Consider the following 17003-nt stretch of genomic DNA (forward strand, 5'->3'; position numbering starts at 1 on the left):
ACACCCAAAGGCCAGGCGGTGTCCTGCCTGGGACAATGTCCCCACTGGGGACATCCCATGGGAGGTGACGTCCCCAACCATGAAGATGTCCCGGTGCAGGGTGACGTCCCCAACTGGGGTGACATCCCAGTCCGAGGGGACATCCCACTGGGAAATGACGACCCCATCTCAGGTGACATCCCATGGGGGTGACAGCCCACTGGGGTGATGTCCCATGGAGGTGACATCCCATGGGGGTGACATCCCACCAAGGTGACGTCCTGCCAGAGTGACATCCATCCCAGGTAACACCCCATGGGGGTGACATGCAACAGGGGTGATGTCCCACCAGGGTGACGTCCCATGGGGGTGACATGTCACCAAGGTGACATTCTATGGGGGTGACGTCCTATGGGGGTGATATCCCATCAGGGTGACATCCCATGGGGGTGACATCCCCCTCAGGTGACATGCAACAGGGGTGACATCCCCTCAAGGTGACATCCCATGGGGGTGACATCCCACAGGGGTGATGTCCCATCAGGGTGACATCCCATGGGAGTGACATCCCCCTCAGGTGACATGCAATAGGGGTGACATCCCATGGGGGTGACGTCCTATAGGGGTGATGTCCCATCAGGGTGACATCCCATGGGGGTGACATGTCACCAAGGTGACATCCCATGGGGGTGACGTCCTATGGGGGTGACATCCCCCTAAGGTGACATACAAGAGGGGTGACATCCCATGGGGGTGATGTCCCACCAGGGTGCCATCCCCCAGGGGTGCCATCCCTCGGGGGTGACATCCCCGGCGGTGCCACCCCCCCGCAGGTGCCCCGAGGACGGCGCCACCACCGCGTCCCCATCCCCGTCCCCATCCCTGTCCCCATCCCCACTGCGCATGCGCCCCTCCCTCCTCTCCCCCGCCCTTCGGAAAAAGGGGCGTGTCCCAGCGAGCAAGCCACGCCCCCTTTGTATCCAAGACCACGCCCCCTCCGTTAAACCACACCATCCACTAAGCCACGCCCCCTTCGAAACCACGCCCCCTTTTCTCGAGGCCACGCCCCCTTGTCGAAGGCCACGCCCCCCTTTTCCAAGACCACGCCCCCCTCTCGGGTGGCCCCGCCCCCGCGCCATGCGGAAGGGCGCCGGAGGCTCCCGGAGGCCCCGGGCCGCGGGTTCGGGTCCCGCTCCCGGCCCGGTGGCGGTGCCGCTGCCGCTGCCGGTGCCCGGGCTCTGCCCCCGCCTCCGGGGCTGCCCCCGGCCGCTGCCGCCGCTGCTCCTGGCCCTGGCGGCGGCCGCTGTCATCCTCTACGCGGCCTGGCCCGCAGGGGAGAGGGGAACCGGAGGAGGACCGGTAAAATGGGGGGGGGGGTGACCGGGATTGGGGGGGGGGAAACGGGATTAGGGGGGGGTCCCGGGATTTGGGGAGGGGGTCCCGGGATTAGGGGGGTCCCGGGATTTGGGGAGGGGGTCCCGGGATTAGGGGGGGTCCCGGGATTTGGGGAGGGGGTCCCGGGATTAGGGGGGTCCCGGGATTTGGGGGGGGGGTTCCGGGATTAGGGGGGGTCTCGGGATTTGGGGAGGGGGTCCCGGGATTAGGGGGGAGTCCCGGGATTTTGTTGGGTCTCGGGATTTGGGGGGGGTCCCGGGATTGAGGGAGGGTGCCCGGATTTTGGGGGGGGTCCTGGGATTAGGGGGGGAACCAGGATTAGGGGGGAGTCCCGGGATTTTGGGGGGTCCCCGGATTAGGGGGGGGTCCCGGGATTGAGGGAGGGTGCCCGGATTTGGGGGGGGTCCCGGGATTAGGGGGGGGTCTCCGGATTAGGGGGGGGTCCCGGGATTGAGGGGGGGTGCCCGGATTTTGGGGGGGGTCCTGGGATTTGGGGGGTCCCAGGATTTGGGGAGGGGGTCCCGGGATTAGGGGGGGCCTCCGGATTAGGGGGAGGTCCCGGGATTGAGGGAGGGTGCCCGGATTTTGGGGGGGGTCCTGGGATTTGGGGGGTCCTGGGATTTGGGGAGGGGGTCCCGGGATTAGGGGGGTCCCGGGATTAGGGGAGGGAGTCCCGGGATTGAGGGAGGGTCCCGGGATTAGGGGGAGGTCCTGGGATTAGGGGTGGTTCTGGGAATTGGGGGAATTGTCCCCCCCCAGGACACCCCCACCCCATGGGAGCCCCCAGACCCCCCCAGAACCTCCAAGACCCCCAGCCCGCCCCCCAGGACACCCCCACCCCATGGGAGCCCCCAGACCCCCCCATCCCCTCCTTGATCCCCAGACGCCCCCCCCCAACCCTATACCCCCAAAACCCCTCCCAGCATCCCCACCCCCTATCTCTAACCCCCCCCCCGGACCCCAAACAGCCCCCCCCGGCCCCCCCCTCGGAGCAGGACCTCCGTTCCCTCCTGGGGGGGCTGCACCCCCCCCGCCTCCGCGACGCCTTCCTGCGCCCCCTCCTACGGGAACGACCCCCGGGCAGCGCCGGGAGCCTCGCCGCCCGCCAGGTGAGCCCCCCCCCAATATCACCCATGTCCCCCCCCCAAAAAAAAACCACCCTATCACCATCCCCATGCCTGTGTCCCCCCCCCAGCACATCACAGACCGGCTTTCGGCGCTGCCGGCCGGCTGGCACCTGGAGCTCGACGCCTTCGAGGCCACCACGCCTCGGGGGCCGGTGGCCTTCGCCAGTTTGGTGGCCACGCTGGCCCCCGCCGCCCCCCGCCGCCTGGCTCTGGCTTGTCACTACGACACCAAGGTGCTGCCGCCGGGCCCCCCCCCGGCTCGCCTCCCCTTTTTGGGGGCCACCGACTCGGCCGTGCCCTGTGCCATGCTGCTGGAGCTGGCGGCCGCCCTCGACCGGCCCCTGCGGAGGGCGAAGGATAGGGTGGGTGCTGAGCCCCCCCCCACCATCTCGTCCCCCCCCCCCCCCCGACCCCAAACAGGGTGCTTGGGTGTCCCCCAGGTCACCCCCAGCCATGTGGGTCCCCTGCCGGACACCCCCAGGACGCTTGGGTCCCTCCCACATTTCCCCCCAGGACACTTGGGACCCCCCCCAGAAACGCCCAAGACACTTGGGACCCCCCCAGGATAGCTGGTTCCCCCCCCAGGACACTTGGGACCCCCTCCAGGGACACCTGGGTCCCCCCCCAGGCACCCCCAGGACATTTGGGTCCCCTCCAAGACACTTGGGACCCCCCCAGGACACCTGGGTGTTTCCCCCAGACACCCCCAGGACACTTGGGACCCCCCCCAGATAGCTGGGTCACCCCCCAGGCACCCCCAGGACACTTGGGACCCCCCCCAGATACCTGGGTCCTCTCCAAGACACCCCCAGGACCTTTGGGTTCCCCCCCAGGACACTTGGGACCCCCCCCCAGACACCCCCAGGACACTTGGGTCCCTCCTTGTTCCCCCCTGGGACACCTGGGTCCCCCCCCAAGCCCACCATAGGACACTTTCCCCCCCCCCCAATCCTCCACGGAGCCCCCTGGGTCCCTCCCAGCCCACCCGGCTCCCTCCCAGCCCCCTCCACTGGACCCTAGGGTGCCCCCGAGGGCCCCCCCAGGAACATTTTGGTCCCCACAGGGCGCGGAGGTGACGCTGCAGCTGCTTTTCCTCGACGGCGAGGAGGCCTTCGAGGAGTGGAGCGCCACCGACTCCCTCTACGGCGCCCGGCACCTGGCGGCACGCATGGCTGCCACCCGCCACGGCCCCCACGGCACCCAGATCACCGCCATGGTGAGTGTGGCCCACCCCCCCGGCACCCAAGGGTGCTGGCAGGGTGGTGTGGTGGCACCCAAGGGTGGTGGTGGCCCAGCTGGGACAGTCCCGTGGCACCCAAGGATGGTGGTGACCCCAGCTGGGACAGTCCCATGACACCCAAGGGTGGTGGGATGGCACCCAAGGGTGGTGGTGACCCCACTGGGACAGTCCCATGGCACCCAAGGGTGGTGGCAGCATGGTGTGGTGGCACCCAAGGGTAGTGGTGACCCCACTGGGACAGTCCCATGACACCCAAGGGTGGTGGCAGGGTGGTGGGATGGCACCCAAGGGTGGTGGTGGCCCAGCTGGGACAGTCCCATGGCACCCAAGGGTGGTGGTGACCCCGCTGGGACAGTCCCATGGCACCCAAGGGTGGTTTTGACCCAGCTGGGACAGCCCCATGGCACCCAAGGGTGGTGGTGACCCCACTGGGACAGCCCCATGGCACCCAAGGGTGGTGGTGACCCAGCAGGGACAGTCCCGTGGCACCCAAGGGTGGTGGCAGCATGGTGTGGTGGCACCCAAGGGTGGTTTTGACCCCGCTGGGACAGTCCCATGGCACCCAAGGGTGGTGGTGACCCAGCAGGGACAGTCCCGTGGCACCCAAGGGTGGTGGCAGCATGGTGTGGTGGCACCCAAGGGTAGTGGTGACCCCACTGGGACAGTCCCATGACACCCAAGGGTGGTGGCAGGGTGGTGGGATGGCACCCAAGGGTGGTGTTGACCCCACTGGGACAGTCCTGTGGCACCCAAGGGTGGTGGTGACCCCGCTGGGACAGTCCCGTGGCACCCAAGGGTGGTGGCAGGGTGGTGGGATGGCACCCAAGGGTGGTGGTGGCCCAGCTGGGACAGTCCCGTGGCACCCAAGGGTGGTGGCAGGGTGGTGGGATGGCACCCAAGGGTGGTGGTGGCCCAGCTGGGACAGTCCCATGGCACCCAAGAGTGGTGGCAGGGTGGTGTGGTGGCACCCAAGGGTGGTTTTGACCCCGCTGGGACAGTCCCATGGCACCCAAGGGTGGTGGCAGGGTGGTGGGATGGCACCCAAGGGTGGTGGTGGCCCAGCTGGGACAGTCCCATGGCACCCAAGGGTGGTGGCAGGGTGGTGTGGTGGCACCCAAGGGTGGTGGTGGCCCAGCTGGGACAGTCCCATGGCACCCGAGGGTGGTGGCAGGGTGGTGGGATGGCACCCAAGGGTAGTGGTGACCCCACTGGGACAGTCCCGTGGCACCCAAGGGTGGTGGTAGCATGGTGTGGTGGCACCCAAGGGTGGTGGTTGCCCAGCTGGGACAGTCCCATGACATCCAAGGGTGGTGGCAGGGTGGTGGGATGGCACCCAAGGGTGGTGGTGGTCCAGCTGGGACAGTCCCGTGGCACCCAAGGGTGGTGGTGACCTTGCTGGGACAGTCCTATTGCACCCAACGGTGGTGGCAGGGTAGTGGGATGGCACCCAAGGGTGGTGGTGGCCCCACTGGGACAGTCCCATGGCACCCAAGGGTGGTGGGATGGCACCCAAGGGTGATGGTGACCCCACTGGGACAGTCCCATGACACCCAAGGGTGGTGGCAGGGTGGTGGGATGGCACCCAAGGGTGGTGGTGACCCCATTGGGACAGTCCTGTGGCACCCAAGGGTGGTGGCAGGGTGGTGGCACTGCCAGGTTGTCCCCCCCACCACGGTGGCCCAAGCGGGATGGTCCTGGAGCACCCAAGGGTGGTGTCCCTATGGCCACGTGGTGTCCCCGTGGCCGTGCTGACGTCCCCGCGCCGTGTCCCCAGAGCCTACTGGTGCTGCTGGACCTGCTGGGCACCCAGCACCCCGCCATCCACAGCCACTTCCCCCGCACCCACCACTGGTTCCTGCGCCTCGTGGCCATCGGTGCGCCCTGGGGACATGGGGACATGGGGACACGGGGACGTGGGGACACGGGGACGGGTGTGGGGTCAGGGCGTGGATGGGGACGGGGCGTGGATGGGCCCTGCGGATGTGGAAAGGGTTGGGGACGTGGCTTGGGGACAGGATGGGGGGCAAGGGGATGGGGACAGGGCGTGGGTGGCACCTGGGGACACCCGTGGGTTTGGGGACAAGCATGGGGTCGGCGTGGGGTGGGGTGAGGTGGGGATGGGGACAGGGTGGGTGCTGGGTTTAGGGATGGGAATGGGGACACGGATGGGGCGAGGAGGCTGGGATGGGGACAGAGATGGACACGGGGTGGGGACGGGGGTGTCACAGAGCCACCAAATGCCTTCCCGTGTCCCCCCCCCGTGTCCCCAACGTGCAGAGAAACGACTGCGAAACCTGGGGCTGCTGCACGCCTCCCCCAAGGACCAGCCCTTTTTCCGTCTCAGCCCACCCCCGGGGCCCGTCGAGGACGACCACGTCCCCTTCCTACAACGTGGTAACGTCCCCGTGTCCCCCACGCTGTCCCCAAATCCCCCCCCCCGAGCTCCACGTCCCCTTGCCGTGTCCACGTCCCCCCCCCCACACCCCGTGTCCCCGCAGGTGTCCCCGTGCTGCATCTCATCCCCATGCCCTTCCCCTGGGTCTGGCACACCACCGAGGACAACGAGGCCAACCTCCACCTGCCCACCGTGGACGACCTCTGCAAAATCCTCGCCGCCTTCGTGGCCGAATTCCTGCAGCTCTGAGCCCCCCCGACACCCCCCGGGGCATCGGGGCAGCCCCTGGCTGAGCTGGGAGCCCCCCCGAATTAAATCCTCGGTGCCTGGCGGCATGCCCCGTGCTGTCACCCACCCATGGGGACACATTTCGGAACAGGCTCACGGGGTGGCAGGACCCAAAAGGGGGGAACCCAGCTGGAAAAGGCAACGGGGGGGCTTCTCGACCCCATTTTCAGCTGGGGAGGGTCCAGCCAAACCTCCAAAAGTCCCATCCGGACCCCAAAGTGCTGCTGGATGCTTCGTCGTGGGGGTCCTCCTCGTTTTAATTCGGTCAGCGGTCCCCTTGTGTTTTATTTCTGCGCCTCCCCCGGTTGCTGCAGCCCCACGGAAGAGCAAACTTACGTAAAAAACACATCCCCGTTGAAAAGAGGTGTTTAAATATTAATTAAACGTCGAGGGAGCACCGGAATGATCAAGGAAGCGAGCTGTTGGTTCTCATAATGTTTCTCCTTCATCTGCTTGTCGCTGTGGTGTTCTGGATTTCTACTGCAATCTCTCTATCTTTAAAAAAAAAAAAAAGAAGGAAAAAAAAAAACAAAAAAACACAAACCCCACTTTTCTGGGGGTCTGTTTTGGCCCCATTTCCATTGATGCATCTGTCCCCATCAGCCCAGTTCTTGACCTCGGAGCCGTCCTCTTGCACGCGTCTACTTGGGAACGCTTCACTGCAGAAATGTAATTGGGTTTAAAAAGTGTTTATTTATTTATTTTTATTTTTTTCCCCCAATCTTCTGGGATGTTGAAGCATCTAAGCCTGGAGATAACGGAAGGGACCAGATGACGAGACTCAAAGCACTTAAAAGCAGCAGTTTTCTAGCTCTTTGGAAGGAAATGACCTACAAAGAGGATGTTACTAGAAATATTTCCTTATTTTTGTGTTGTTCTGCTCCCGTAGCCCCCTAGTACCATCCCCTACAGAACTCAGAGCCACCCAGCGTGATCCCAGTGCCCCCAGTACCCCCCCAGAGCCTCGCTGTACGTCCTGGAGCCCACCAGGATCCTCCCAGTAACCCCAAGGCCCTCCCAGATTATTCCTGAGAGCCCCCCTCAGAAAAACCCAGGACCCTCACAGCACCCATAAAACCTACTAAAAATCCTCCAGGACTAACCCAGACCCTCAGGAATCTCCCAGTACCCCCATTTACACCTCTGGTCACACAAAAACCCCCCAAAAGAAGGCTCTGGGACACCACGAGGTCCTCAGAAATAATCCTGAGAAATCCACAGAGATGCTGAGGGAACCACTATGGGAAAAAAATGTGGTTTTTGGAGCTTAAGGAGCACCTCAGGAGGGATTTTGAGGGGAATAGAGAGGGTTTAAGGGGGGTGAAGAGGCACCAGAAGGTTCTGGAACATAATAAATGCCTGCAGAGGGGGCCCAGGTGGTGTTGTGGAGGCCACGGGGCCAGGTGTGGGGTTTTTAGGGGTACTTTGAAAGCCAGCGGGGGGTTTTGGGGCGCAGGGAGGACCAAATGAGGGGGTCCTGAGGGTCTTTTTGGTGCTGAAGGGGGCTGAAAGGGCAAATGGAGGCGTCTGGAGCGCCTCAGAGGGCACATTGGGGTGCTGGTGGGTTCCTGGGGAGCCAAGCAGGTGAAAATTGGAAATTGGAGATGCCTTGAGGGGATTTGGTGGCCAATTAGCGTTGTGGGGTGAAATACACGCAGAAAAAAAAAGGAGAAAGAGGGCTCTGAGTGTAAAAAATGCAAACAGAGGGGGGGACCTAGAGGCCAGGAGGACTACAACTCCCAGCATGCCTCGGGGGGGGGGGGGGGGGGGGACGCGCATGCACACGGTGAGGGGGCTGCGTGCAGTGCCGCCTCGTGGTGGCAGGGAGCTGAACCGCGCATGCGCATGGAGGGCAGGACCATAGAGTTGCGGAGTGGCCTGAGAAGGAAGGGACCCCTTGGAGGACCAGCGAGGCCTGCTCATGGCGCCCCCCAGGTCCTCCAAACAGGCCCAGCTGAGGCCTGGTCGCCATGAGCCTTGTCCAAGCGCTTTGTGAGCACCCACAGGTGTGGGGCTTGCACCTCACGTGTGACTTGTCCCAAATGTCCTCACACAGCTCATGTCCTACCACCACTTGTCCCCTCATGGAGGCTCCACAGGCACCCCCAGTTGCACAACCCACGTCCCCTCAGCTGCTCCTCACACACCATGGCCACCGGTCCTTACACCGCCTTCATGGCCCTCCTCAGGGCACGGCCAAGTAGCGTTGCCTCCTTCTGATCTACCACGATCTCCCTGTAAAGCCTTTACAACCCCCAAGAAAACCACTGGCTCCTGATTCAACATCACCCATAAACTTAGCGTGCGTTCAACTCCTGTGTCCAGGTCATTGCTAGCAATATCGAAGAGAAATTGACTTAAAATAAGCCTTGGGAGCACCACCAGTGACTGGCCACCAAGCTGATGTCACCCCAGTTACAACACTTTCAGCCCAACCCTTCAGCTAATTGTTCCCCCATCCTATGGTGTCCATGCCCAGCTGATAGTGAGGGAGCACCAAAAGCTTTGCTAAAATCCAAAAATAACAACAAAAAATAAAAAAAAAATGAACCCACACTCACTACCTTCCCTTTGTCCACCGGGTGGGTAACCTTGTCCTAAAAAGATCATGAGTTTACATGGCAGGACTTGCCCTTCGTGAACCCATACTGGCTTTGTCTAATGACTGCATTGTCTGTTATTTCTTTGATATATATGTGTATATATATATATATATAATTACCAGAATAATCTGCTCCCTAACTTTATATAGAGTAATTGCAGAGGGTTCATCAGCGGGCTCTGGCTTTCTGCTGCTCTCCACACTTTTCTGCTTGTATAACAGAGACATCAGGAGCTCAGAGTCACTTCCAACCTCGAGCTCCTAAAACAACCTGGAGAGAATCACCAAACCTCAATTCTATTTAAGGGAGTAATAGTTAAAACAAATCCAGTTTGCTGCTGCTGTCATAGGCAAGCAAGGATGATGCTAGCACAACTCACACCAGTTTGAAGATAAGATGGACAGCCTGAGTACACACCGCAAATTGTCAAAATACAGCATTTCCAGCTCCAGCCCCTGAATCCCACGAGATGCTGCTCAGCAACAGAAGAGTTTTCATACTTAGCATGTAGGTACCAAATAAAAGGGCATGACAGAAATTGCTACTGGCAGAAAATGGCAGGATGTCACCAATAAATTGATTTAATGTGCAGGTGGGCTGAGCCACTCATGATACTCGTAGCAGTCAGGGTTGCAGTAATTCAGAAAAGCATGTTCAAATTCCAGCACTGAATTTTGTGAGTGGGAAAAGATATATATATATATTAAATAAAAGAAAACTGATATGAGTGTAGCTGCACAACCTTATCTCACTTTCACAAATATACCTGATAACAGACATCCCCCTCCCTCCCTTCCCCCAATTACTTCTTTCTCAATTTATGTTTGGGAATCAGAACAAAACATGGACCTCACCAAATCTGGGCATCATAGAGACCTCAAGAAAATGCCTCCTACTTAGGCAATTAGTGAGACTAACTGTATTAAAATAGAGTATTTAATTTTAGTGGAGTTAAACAGCTTCCAGCTGTCCACCAGGTAACTTTTCTTGAGCATTCTTTCATATTCAAACAGGAGAAATATTTATAGACAGTTAAAGGGACAACGTTAGGAGAAATACTTCTCTTTGCTAAATTAGATCTCAATCACCTGAAAAGATGTAAAGTCACTCAGCTCGCAAGCCTCTCCTGTCAATTGCTTTTTCGTTCCGTTTCTTGAGCTTCAATAAATAAAAGGTATCCTTGGTTTCTCTTGTTTTGTTTACAGAGCTAGGTACTTTGCAAAGGATCAGCGACCAATGAGGATGGCAGAGATGACATTTTGTTTGGTCGAGGTCACCAATTCCTCTTGTGCATATTTCAAAACCTAAACTTTGGGTCCATCTCGATTTGCCAGTATCCCTTGAAACAAAAGGAACATTTCATTCCACATGATGCGTTAAAATGACTTGACCGGACACATTCACATAATTCATCTATCAGCCAGTTACATTACACTTCATGCAGCATTACAGAAAGAAGAGACTGGTATAAAAGCCATCTGAAGATGAGGTGTCACAGTGAGATTGTGCAGTGTGCCTCAGGACACGGGAGCTTTCGTCTGCGGGTCCTCGCTCAGCAAATTTACCACCGAAATAAAAAGAGAGAAAAATACCTTCAGCTTTCGGAGCGGGAGACTATGGCATGGGTTTCAGCATAGCAAAAACGTGCACAGTGGAACACACCTGATTTCAACCGGTTCGTGAAGTTTTACAATTTAGGAAGAACAAAAAGCGGGGGCTTCGTCCTGCCCAGAGGTAAATCTGACTTCCAAGAACAAGAGGAGGTTTCTCGAAGGCACAGCCTAGACAGATAACAGCTGTTACAAAGCAAACAATACGAGTCCATATTTCTGTGCCAGCGAATAATTCCAAGAGAATATGGTAAAGTACTTAAAGTACTTTCAATTTTCTTTATTTCTTTTCTTTTTAAAGTAGTGCTTATATTTTTATTTATTTTTTTTTCCATAGGGAACCTCTACTAATTTTACTTCTTTTGTGAGCAGCATGTATACAACATACCTATGGCAATAAATAACTCCGCATTGAGACTTTCTATAACACATCATTCCTTGAAGAGATGAGTAGTTTGGTGACTCTGCTGTGAGAAAAGAAGTCTGAAGATCCTGAGAGTACGTCTTTGCTGCTGGTCAGTAACCAAATGAAAAAATAGTGCATTTCACTACAGACAAACCTAGTCAGAATTTAGCTATGTTGCTGCCTTGATACCAGAGGTGTATGCTATAAAAGAACCAGTAAAAAAATCTTGTAAATCACACACTTATATTTAATATATTGAAACAAAATAGTTAAGAATGCAAGAACTGTTTACAGATTAAAAAAATATTTTTTAAACCATCTGATCTTAAAAATAGACAATAGTAGTGAAGCTTAAAATACAACCACTCGCATTAAAATGTTTCAAGCAATACCACCTTGGTGTGTCCTGTCAAATGGCCATTAAGATAACGCATCGGTTGTTAAAAAGGTTGTGTTGGTTGGAGTCACTTTTTCACAATCCAAGTCTACAACAGTTTTTCCTTTGCTGGAAGATCCCGAGCACTCCTGGTGCAAACTTTCCCGCCTCTCTGCCAGTTTAGAAGTGGATCGAGCCATCGAGCCACTTTGACTTCCATTGGTTTGAGAGCAGACGTTATTAACTTTAGTAGTTTTGTTTTTGTGGTGATTGTTGTAGACTTTGTATTTCATGAGGAGGATGAAAATGAAGACAAGAACTGAAGCCACAATGATGCCCCCAATAATGATGATCATGGTTCCTCCAAGAAACTGCGCGTGAAGGGATCGGCACTGCTTGTATTCCTCCTGGGTTGTGAACTGCACGCATCCGATCACTCTGGTTGCAGTCAGAGATGTCAAGCCATCATCATAAACAGCAAGGACACAGAGGTCGTACTCACGTCCTGCAACCAGATCAGTCAAGAAGAAGGATTTACTAGCAGCAGGGATCATCCTGGAAAAGAAAATAAGCACAGTAAACATCCAAGCTGATCGAACCTAAGGAGACCGATTCAAGCTATCAGTGCCTGCTGTAAGGAAACCAGCAGAGCAGAAGACAAGCATGGCAATCGGAACAAGCAGGAACAGCTAGCATTCCCTGGGTTACTCGGTAGGGACGGAAAATACAGATTTTAGCAGCGAAAATGTCTTTACCTCGGCCATGTCAAACAAACATGGACTGGAATGCACAAGCTTGTGGTGGCTGGAGGAGAAGTCAGACCTGATTTATTGTTCTGATCTGCATTATCTTCAATTTCTGCAGTTTCAGCCTAAAAGGGGGCATTACATGCCCCATGCAGAATGGAATACTGTCAATGTTTGAAAATCTATAAAGGAACATACTTAAGGGCTTAAATAGCAGAACAGGATCAACTCCAGCACTCGGTAATTAAAATGTATTCCAGTAATCTTACACCCACAGGAAGCACATTGCGAAGACGAAAGGAAAAAAGGCAAATTCCAACCTTTGGTCCACAGATTAACCTCATTCCCACCTTCCAGCAGCTCCATGGTGCTCAGTGTCTCGTAATCAGGCAGCCAGTGACAACAATTAGAGCAAAACATGTGCACTCACATCTACGTGGCATCTTCTCCACTCAAATAACAGCACAAACTGACCTCCTCCCCTGCATCCAGCCCTAACCTTGGGATTGTTCTGCGTAAATTCCAATTATTCATTTACCACAAAGAAGCATGAATGGGCACTAAACCAACAGATGAAAAGGATCCCAGGATCCCAGCTGTGTGCTATGTTAACACATTCCCACAGACCACGGTAATGACCATATGAATCCCAATATATCTCACAGCAGATCAGCTCTCTGTATATTTGGCTCAGATATCTCGCTGGAGCGAAGCGGGGCTGTTGCAGAGGAGTCAGCTTAAACAAACTACATTTGTTCAAAGTGAGTGGGAACGTGGCCTTCTCCTGGCCACCAAGCCTTTTAAAATAAGAAGAAAAAACAGAAGAATCGTAAGCTCTGTTTCCGATTAAAAGAGGGAAAAAAAACACCCAAATTTCTGCTTGTCATACATTTTTTTTCCACGTAGCCATCCATTGGACTATGTGTATTTAGACTGGAAAGAAAGAAGAGCTACACCTTCAAAGGAATGATCTCTTGCATGCCTACTTCGTGTAGAACCACCAATTTTCTGTAAATATGAAAAAAAAATGCCCATGTACCATCATTCATAGAAATCCCCCGAGATCTCCAGCCCAGCATCCCACTCAGAGCCTACCCCCAACAGAAGTTCAGGTCAACCACACATCTACCTTGCCAACCCTTGAAAACCTTCCACGAGCTCTCCAGGCACCATTCCAGCACTGAACTACCCTCCTAGTAGATATTTTCCCCCTTATCTCCAATCTGAATTTCCCAAACCTCAACTCTTCATTTCTAACAGCAGCTTCATGACCTGCAAAGAATGTGGCCACGGGCTGGGCTTTAGGGCTAATGAGATTATTTTTTTTATTATTATTTTGCAGGAAAGGCAGGGTTGGAGAGGAAGCTGCGCAAAGACCCATTTGTCAAACTGAAACACCCAAACGGCATTAATAAGTCCTAGTGTGTGCATAATGAGAAATAAATTTGAGATAAATAAGATAAACGAGAAAAAAAAAAATCCAGCATTAATGCATGGGAAAATGTACAAGGTTAGCAACTGCTGCAGACCAGCAGAACAAACCTCGGAATTATTCATGGCCTGACCTTCACCATCCCAAAACACACACCAATGGCCAATTATCAGATAAATAGCTAATTAACATTTCAGGCTTCCGCTTAGCCCTGTTTTATAGTGACCAACCACCCCAAGAGATGGGCTGGGGAACTAACTTCATGGCCTCTCCTGGCCAGCAGCCCTGCCTCATCCTTAAAGCTTGCTGGGGTTTGGGCATCCCAGCATGAGCACGGAGTCAGTTCAAATACCAAACTGCACGAAAATTAAGCATAAGAGAAGATCTTTGCTTGTCACACTGACGAGGCGGAGATTTTTGTTCGTCTGCCTTCACCGCTAAAAATCAGCCGTGCCCCCTAGAAAAATACCGCTGGCGACTGCATCCGATCGCGGCACAACGTCTAAAATTGCTTGACATCAACAAAACCGTCACCCGACCTCGGGGCACAACACGCCAAAAAAAAATTAAGGGATGTCAGAGAGAACGGCTGCAGGAGGCACTGCCTAGAAGACCAGCTGAGCAACGAGAAGCAATCGATAGCAAACACCCCGCAGAAAGCATCTTGTAGTGTTTAGGAGCCTGCCCATCTGTGAGAGGGAGGTGTAATTGCCAAAAATTATGCAAAGTACCGTTTTCCTAATGTCCGCATTATCTGGCTTATTCAGCAGCCTTTGATGCTCATTTTTCTTCTTTCAAACAACTTTCTGCAATACGTTATTGTCGGGATTATTCAGTGAAGGGCTTGGTATTGAAATTTGGCTAATTACCATGGGAAGCTATGTACAGCATGCGCTGAAATACTTCTACAGTCATCATCATCCCAAAAAGAGGAGGTTCTAAATCCTCAGCACAAACGTTGAATAAGGCCAAATATGTATTTGAATTTTATCGTTTTTTTTCTGGTAACGCGAGGCTATTTTCAACCACATGGAGAAGGAGAAGCGTGAAGTCCTGATAAGGCAGCAGATAAGGATTCATCAGTGGCTAAGCAGTTCTGGCCAGGCATGTCTCCAGGGAAAGGCAGCTATTTTGGCATATTTAGGAAGTTTCAAGGAAATCTCTACAAATTCGGAAGGACAGCTCAGAACTGCGTATGCAGGCAGTCAGGGCTGAATCTCTGCGTGTGCTCGTGCTTTTGCCTGCAGAGCATTTACTTCTGCCCTCCCTGCAGCTGATTTACCTTATGTAGTAAGGCTAGAAAAGCTCGAATCAGCTTGACAATTAGCACAGGCTTGCCTGTAATGGTTATAACGAACCTGGCAGACCTTTAGGGCCAGGCAGGGATGAGGAGGAACCACCAGAAAGCACACAGGTAGGTTTGGGGAGCAAACGTGTCACCTGAGAGCTTTCTCATTCCACTAAAACCCATGGCCCAGGGTTTACAAAGCAGAACAAACATTCCCAGGAACACTTAATTTGACCTAATAACAGCTCGAGTGGAGTGGACTATGTAGGTCCAGGCCTATCGAGTGTGCTGGAGGACCTGTGACAACCCAAGAGACTGGATTTGGGGACACCGTGGGTGTCAGCAGGATAAAAACTCATCAGCCTCTCCATGAACCGTGGCTCCGTCTCCAACTCAGAGCTCTCAGCAATCAAAATCTGCTGAAATAATGACTTTGAATGAAAGACATTTCACAATAGTGATGCAAAAAATGAAAGAGTTTTATCTGCCACGAAATTCCCAAGGGGGATGCAAAAAACTTTTCCTTGGTTATTCTTTTTGGGGCTTTTTTTTTTTTTTGTCTTTTAATTCCTCAAGAAATGTTCGCATTTGTATTCCACCATAACTACCAATAATTACTTTTATCAAAAAATCTTAATTCACATTTCAGCCTCCTGTTACCTGTAGACACTGCTGAAGCCACAATTTTAGGTGCAAATCCGCCAAATCGTTTTCCTGTAAGTGGTTTAAGAGCAACAGCCTCCATCCCATAATCCACGCCAGAGTTTCCCCTGCCATCTGCAGTCAGCCAGGAACAAGTAAAGCCCTTTGGTGAAAGCTCAACTGTGAAATCTGCTCACAAAAAAATTTGACAAAACACCGTTTTGTGGGATGGGAAATATTTCCTAGCAACACTGTCAACAACAACAACAAAAAAGCAAACCCCAAACCCAAAATAAACCGAGCAGCTTGAAACAGAGATGGAGCTTTTTTTTTTTTTTGGTTTGTTTAGACTCTAATTAACGGTAATATAAGAAAATGTAATACGGTTTGCAAAACTGAACTTCTTTCCTGCCCTTTCAATGGTTCCAGTTGGAGGGGAAGGTGCAGGGGGGGAAGGAAGGGATGGGGAGGTTGAGGTGTTGGAGGGACCCCACCTTTTGGAAACTTTTTGAACCAATTCTGTCTTTTTGAACCAGTTCTGTCGTTTTGAACCAATTCTGTCTTTTTGAACCAATTCTGTCAACAAGCTCCCGAGCACCCAGTTTACTCAACTGATTAAAGGGATTAAAAAGCAATCAGCGTAGAGTCTGTTTATCTCGCAGAAACATCCACGGAGATCTGAATGTGATCTATGGCATCTGTGGAGGTAAAAACAACAACAAGACTGTTCTCAGCATAAAATCCTCGTCTCTTCCTGAACCCGGGCTGCTGGCTGCATCTTTCAGCAGACTTATATTCACGTGGTTGATGCTACAGGCTGGAGACGAAATGACCACGCACCGAAAGATGGAGTTATGAAGCTTGCACACGAATCATGCCAAAATTTTCGATAGAAGCAACCATCGATTCTCACTTGGGCTATTAAAAAACCATACTTCGGAAACAGCTGGGGCGACACGGGAAGGTTTTCCCCCTTCAAAAACTTGAAATGTTTGGGAAAAAAAAAAAAAAAGACATTGATTTTTTCACGCTTGGATGTTCTGCTCCATCGTGCAACAACTGCTGGCCAATATTTGAATCTGCGAGGGCTGCTTAATTTATAAGCCACGGTGAAGCTCCAGCAGCGGTCAGTGCCTGGGCATCCTCTTTAACGAAGACCAAAGGGACGTGGGGAGGACAATGGAGAAACGTCCCCCGTGCTGCGAGGAATCCAGCTGCGGAAGGGAAATCCTCATTAACTCAGCGCACACCAGCTACGAGCCCAGAAGGCTTTTTTCCAATCAAGGGAAACCTGCGGAGGTTTCCAAGGAGAAATTCCCTAAAGAAGCCTGGGAACTGCCATGACAACAGCTACGTCGCAAGATAAGGAAAAAAAAAAGCTACCAAAACGCAACCCAAAGAGCGACCGTCACGCGATCCCTCCGATTTCCAGACACCCGTGGCTCCCGCATTTCCCAACTTCTTTTGCTCCCTCCT

At 54.0% G+C, this 17003-nt stretch overlaps 2 protein-coding genes across 6 annotated transcripts in view; one reads left to right on the forward strand and one right to left on the reverse strand.

Annotated features, from left to right (window-relative positions):
* The first annotated feature begins 1078 nt into the window (after nucleotides 1-1078).
* Nucleotides 1079-6917, forward strand: QPCTL (glutaminyl-peptide cyclotransferase like). 2 transcript variants are annotated; one of them, XM_068664600.1, is made up of 7 exons: nucleotides 1082-1338; nucleotides 2343-2483; nucleotides 2570-2863; nucleotides 3565-3717; nucleotides 5516-5615; nucleotides 6019-6135; nucleotides 6240-6466. In XM_068664600.1, the coding sequence occupies exons 1-7, from the start codon at nucleotides 1117-1119 to the stop codon at nucleotides 6383-6385; spliced, it is 1173 nt and encodes a 390-aa protein (XP_068520701.1). In that variant the 5' UTR covers nucleotides 1082-1116; the 3' UTR covers nucleotides 6386-6466. The 2 variants fall into 2 exon arrangements, with proteins under 2 accessions (XP_068520700.1, XP_068520701.1); XM_068664599.1 differs by lacking the exon at nucleotides 5516-5615 and having other exon boundaries at nucleotides 1079-1338; nucleotides 6240-6917.
* A 3028-nt stretch (nucleotides 6918-9945) lies between these two features.
* Nucleotides 9946-17003, reverse strand: part of LOC137846612 (leucine-rich repeat and fibronectin type III domain-containing protein 1-like protein) — a 41891-nt gene continuing 34833 nt past the window's right edge. For 3 of the 4 annotated variants that reach the window (XM_068664607.1, XM_068664606.1, XM_068664608.1), the window contains one exon: nucleotides 9946-11974. In XM_068664607.1, coding sequence (XP_068520708.1) covers nucleotides 11464-11974 — 511 coding nt within the window. In that variant the 3' untranslated portion in view covers nucleotides 9946-11463. The remainder of the gene's footprint in view (nucleotides 11975-17003) is intronic. The other variant, XM_068664609.1, reaches the window with a different exon arrangement.

This window comes from Anas acuta, chromosome 34, assembly GCF_963932015.1.
Source record: "Anas acuta chromosome 34, bAnaAcu1.1, whole genome shotgun sequence".
Classification (NCBI taxonomy): domain Eukaryota; kingdom Metazoa; phylum Chordata; class Aves; order Anseriformes; family Anatidae; genus Anas; species Anas acuta.

What these genes read in the sequence shown, in the direction of transcription:
- QPCTL (XM_068664599.1), top strand. Translation starts at nt 1,117, where the DNA reads ATGCGGAAGGGCGCCGGAGGCTCCCGGAGGCCCCGGGCCGCGGGTTCG. An exon ending in GCACCCAGATCACCGCCATG is followed by an intron (nt 3,718 to 6,018) that starts GTGAGTGTGGCC and finishes CCCAACGTGCAG; the next exon opens with AGAAACGACTGCGAAACCTG. An exon ending in CGTCCCCTTCCTACAACGTG is followed by an intron (nt 6,136 to 6,239) that starts GTAACGTCCCCG and finishes GTGTCCCCGCAG; the next exon opens with GTGTCCCCGTGCTGCATCTC.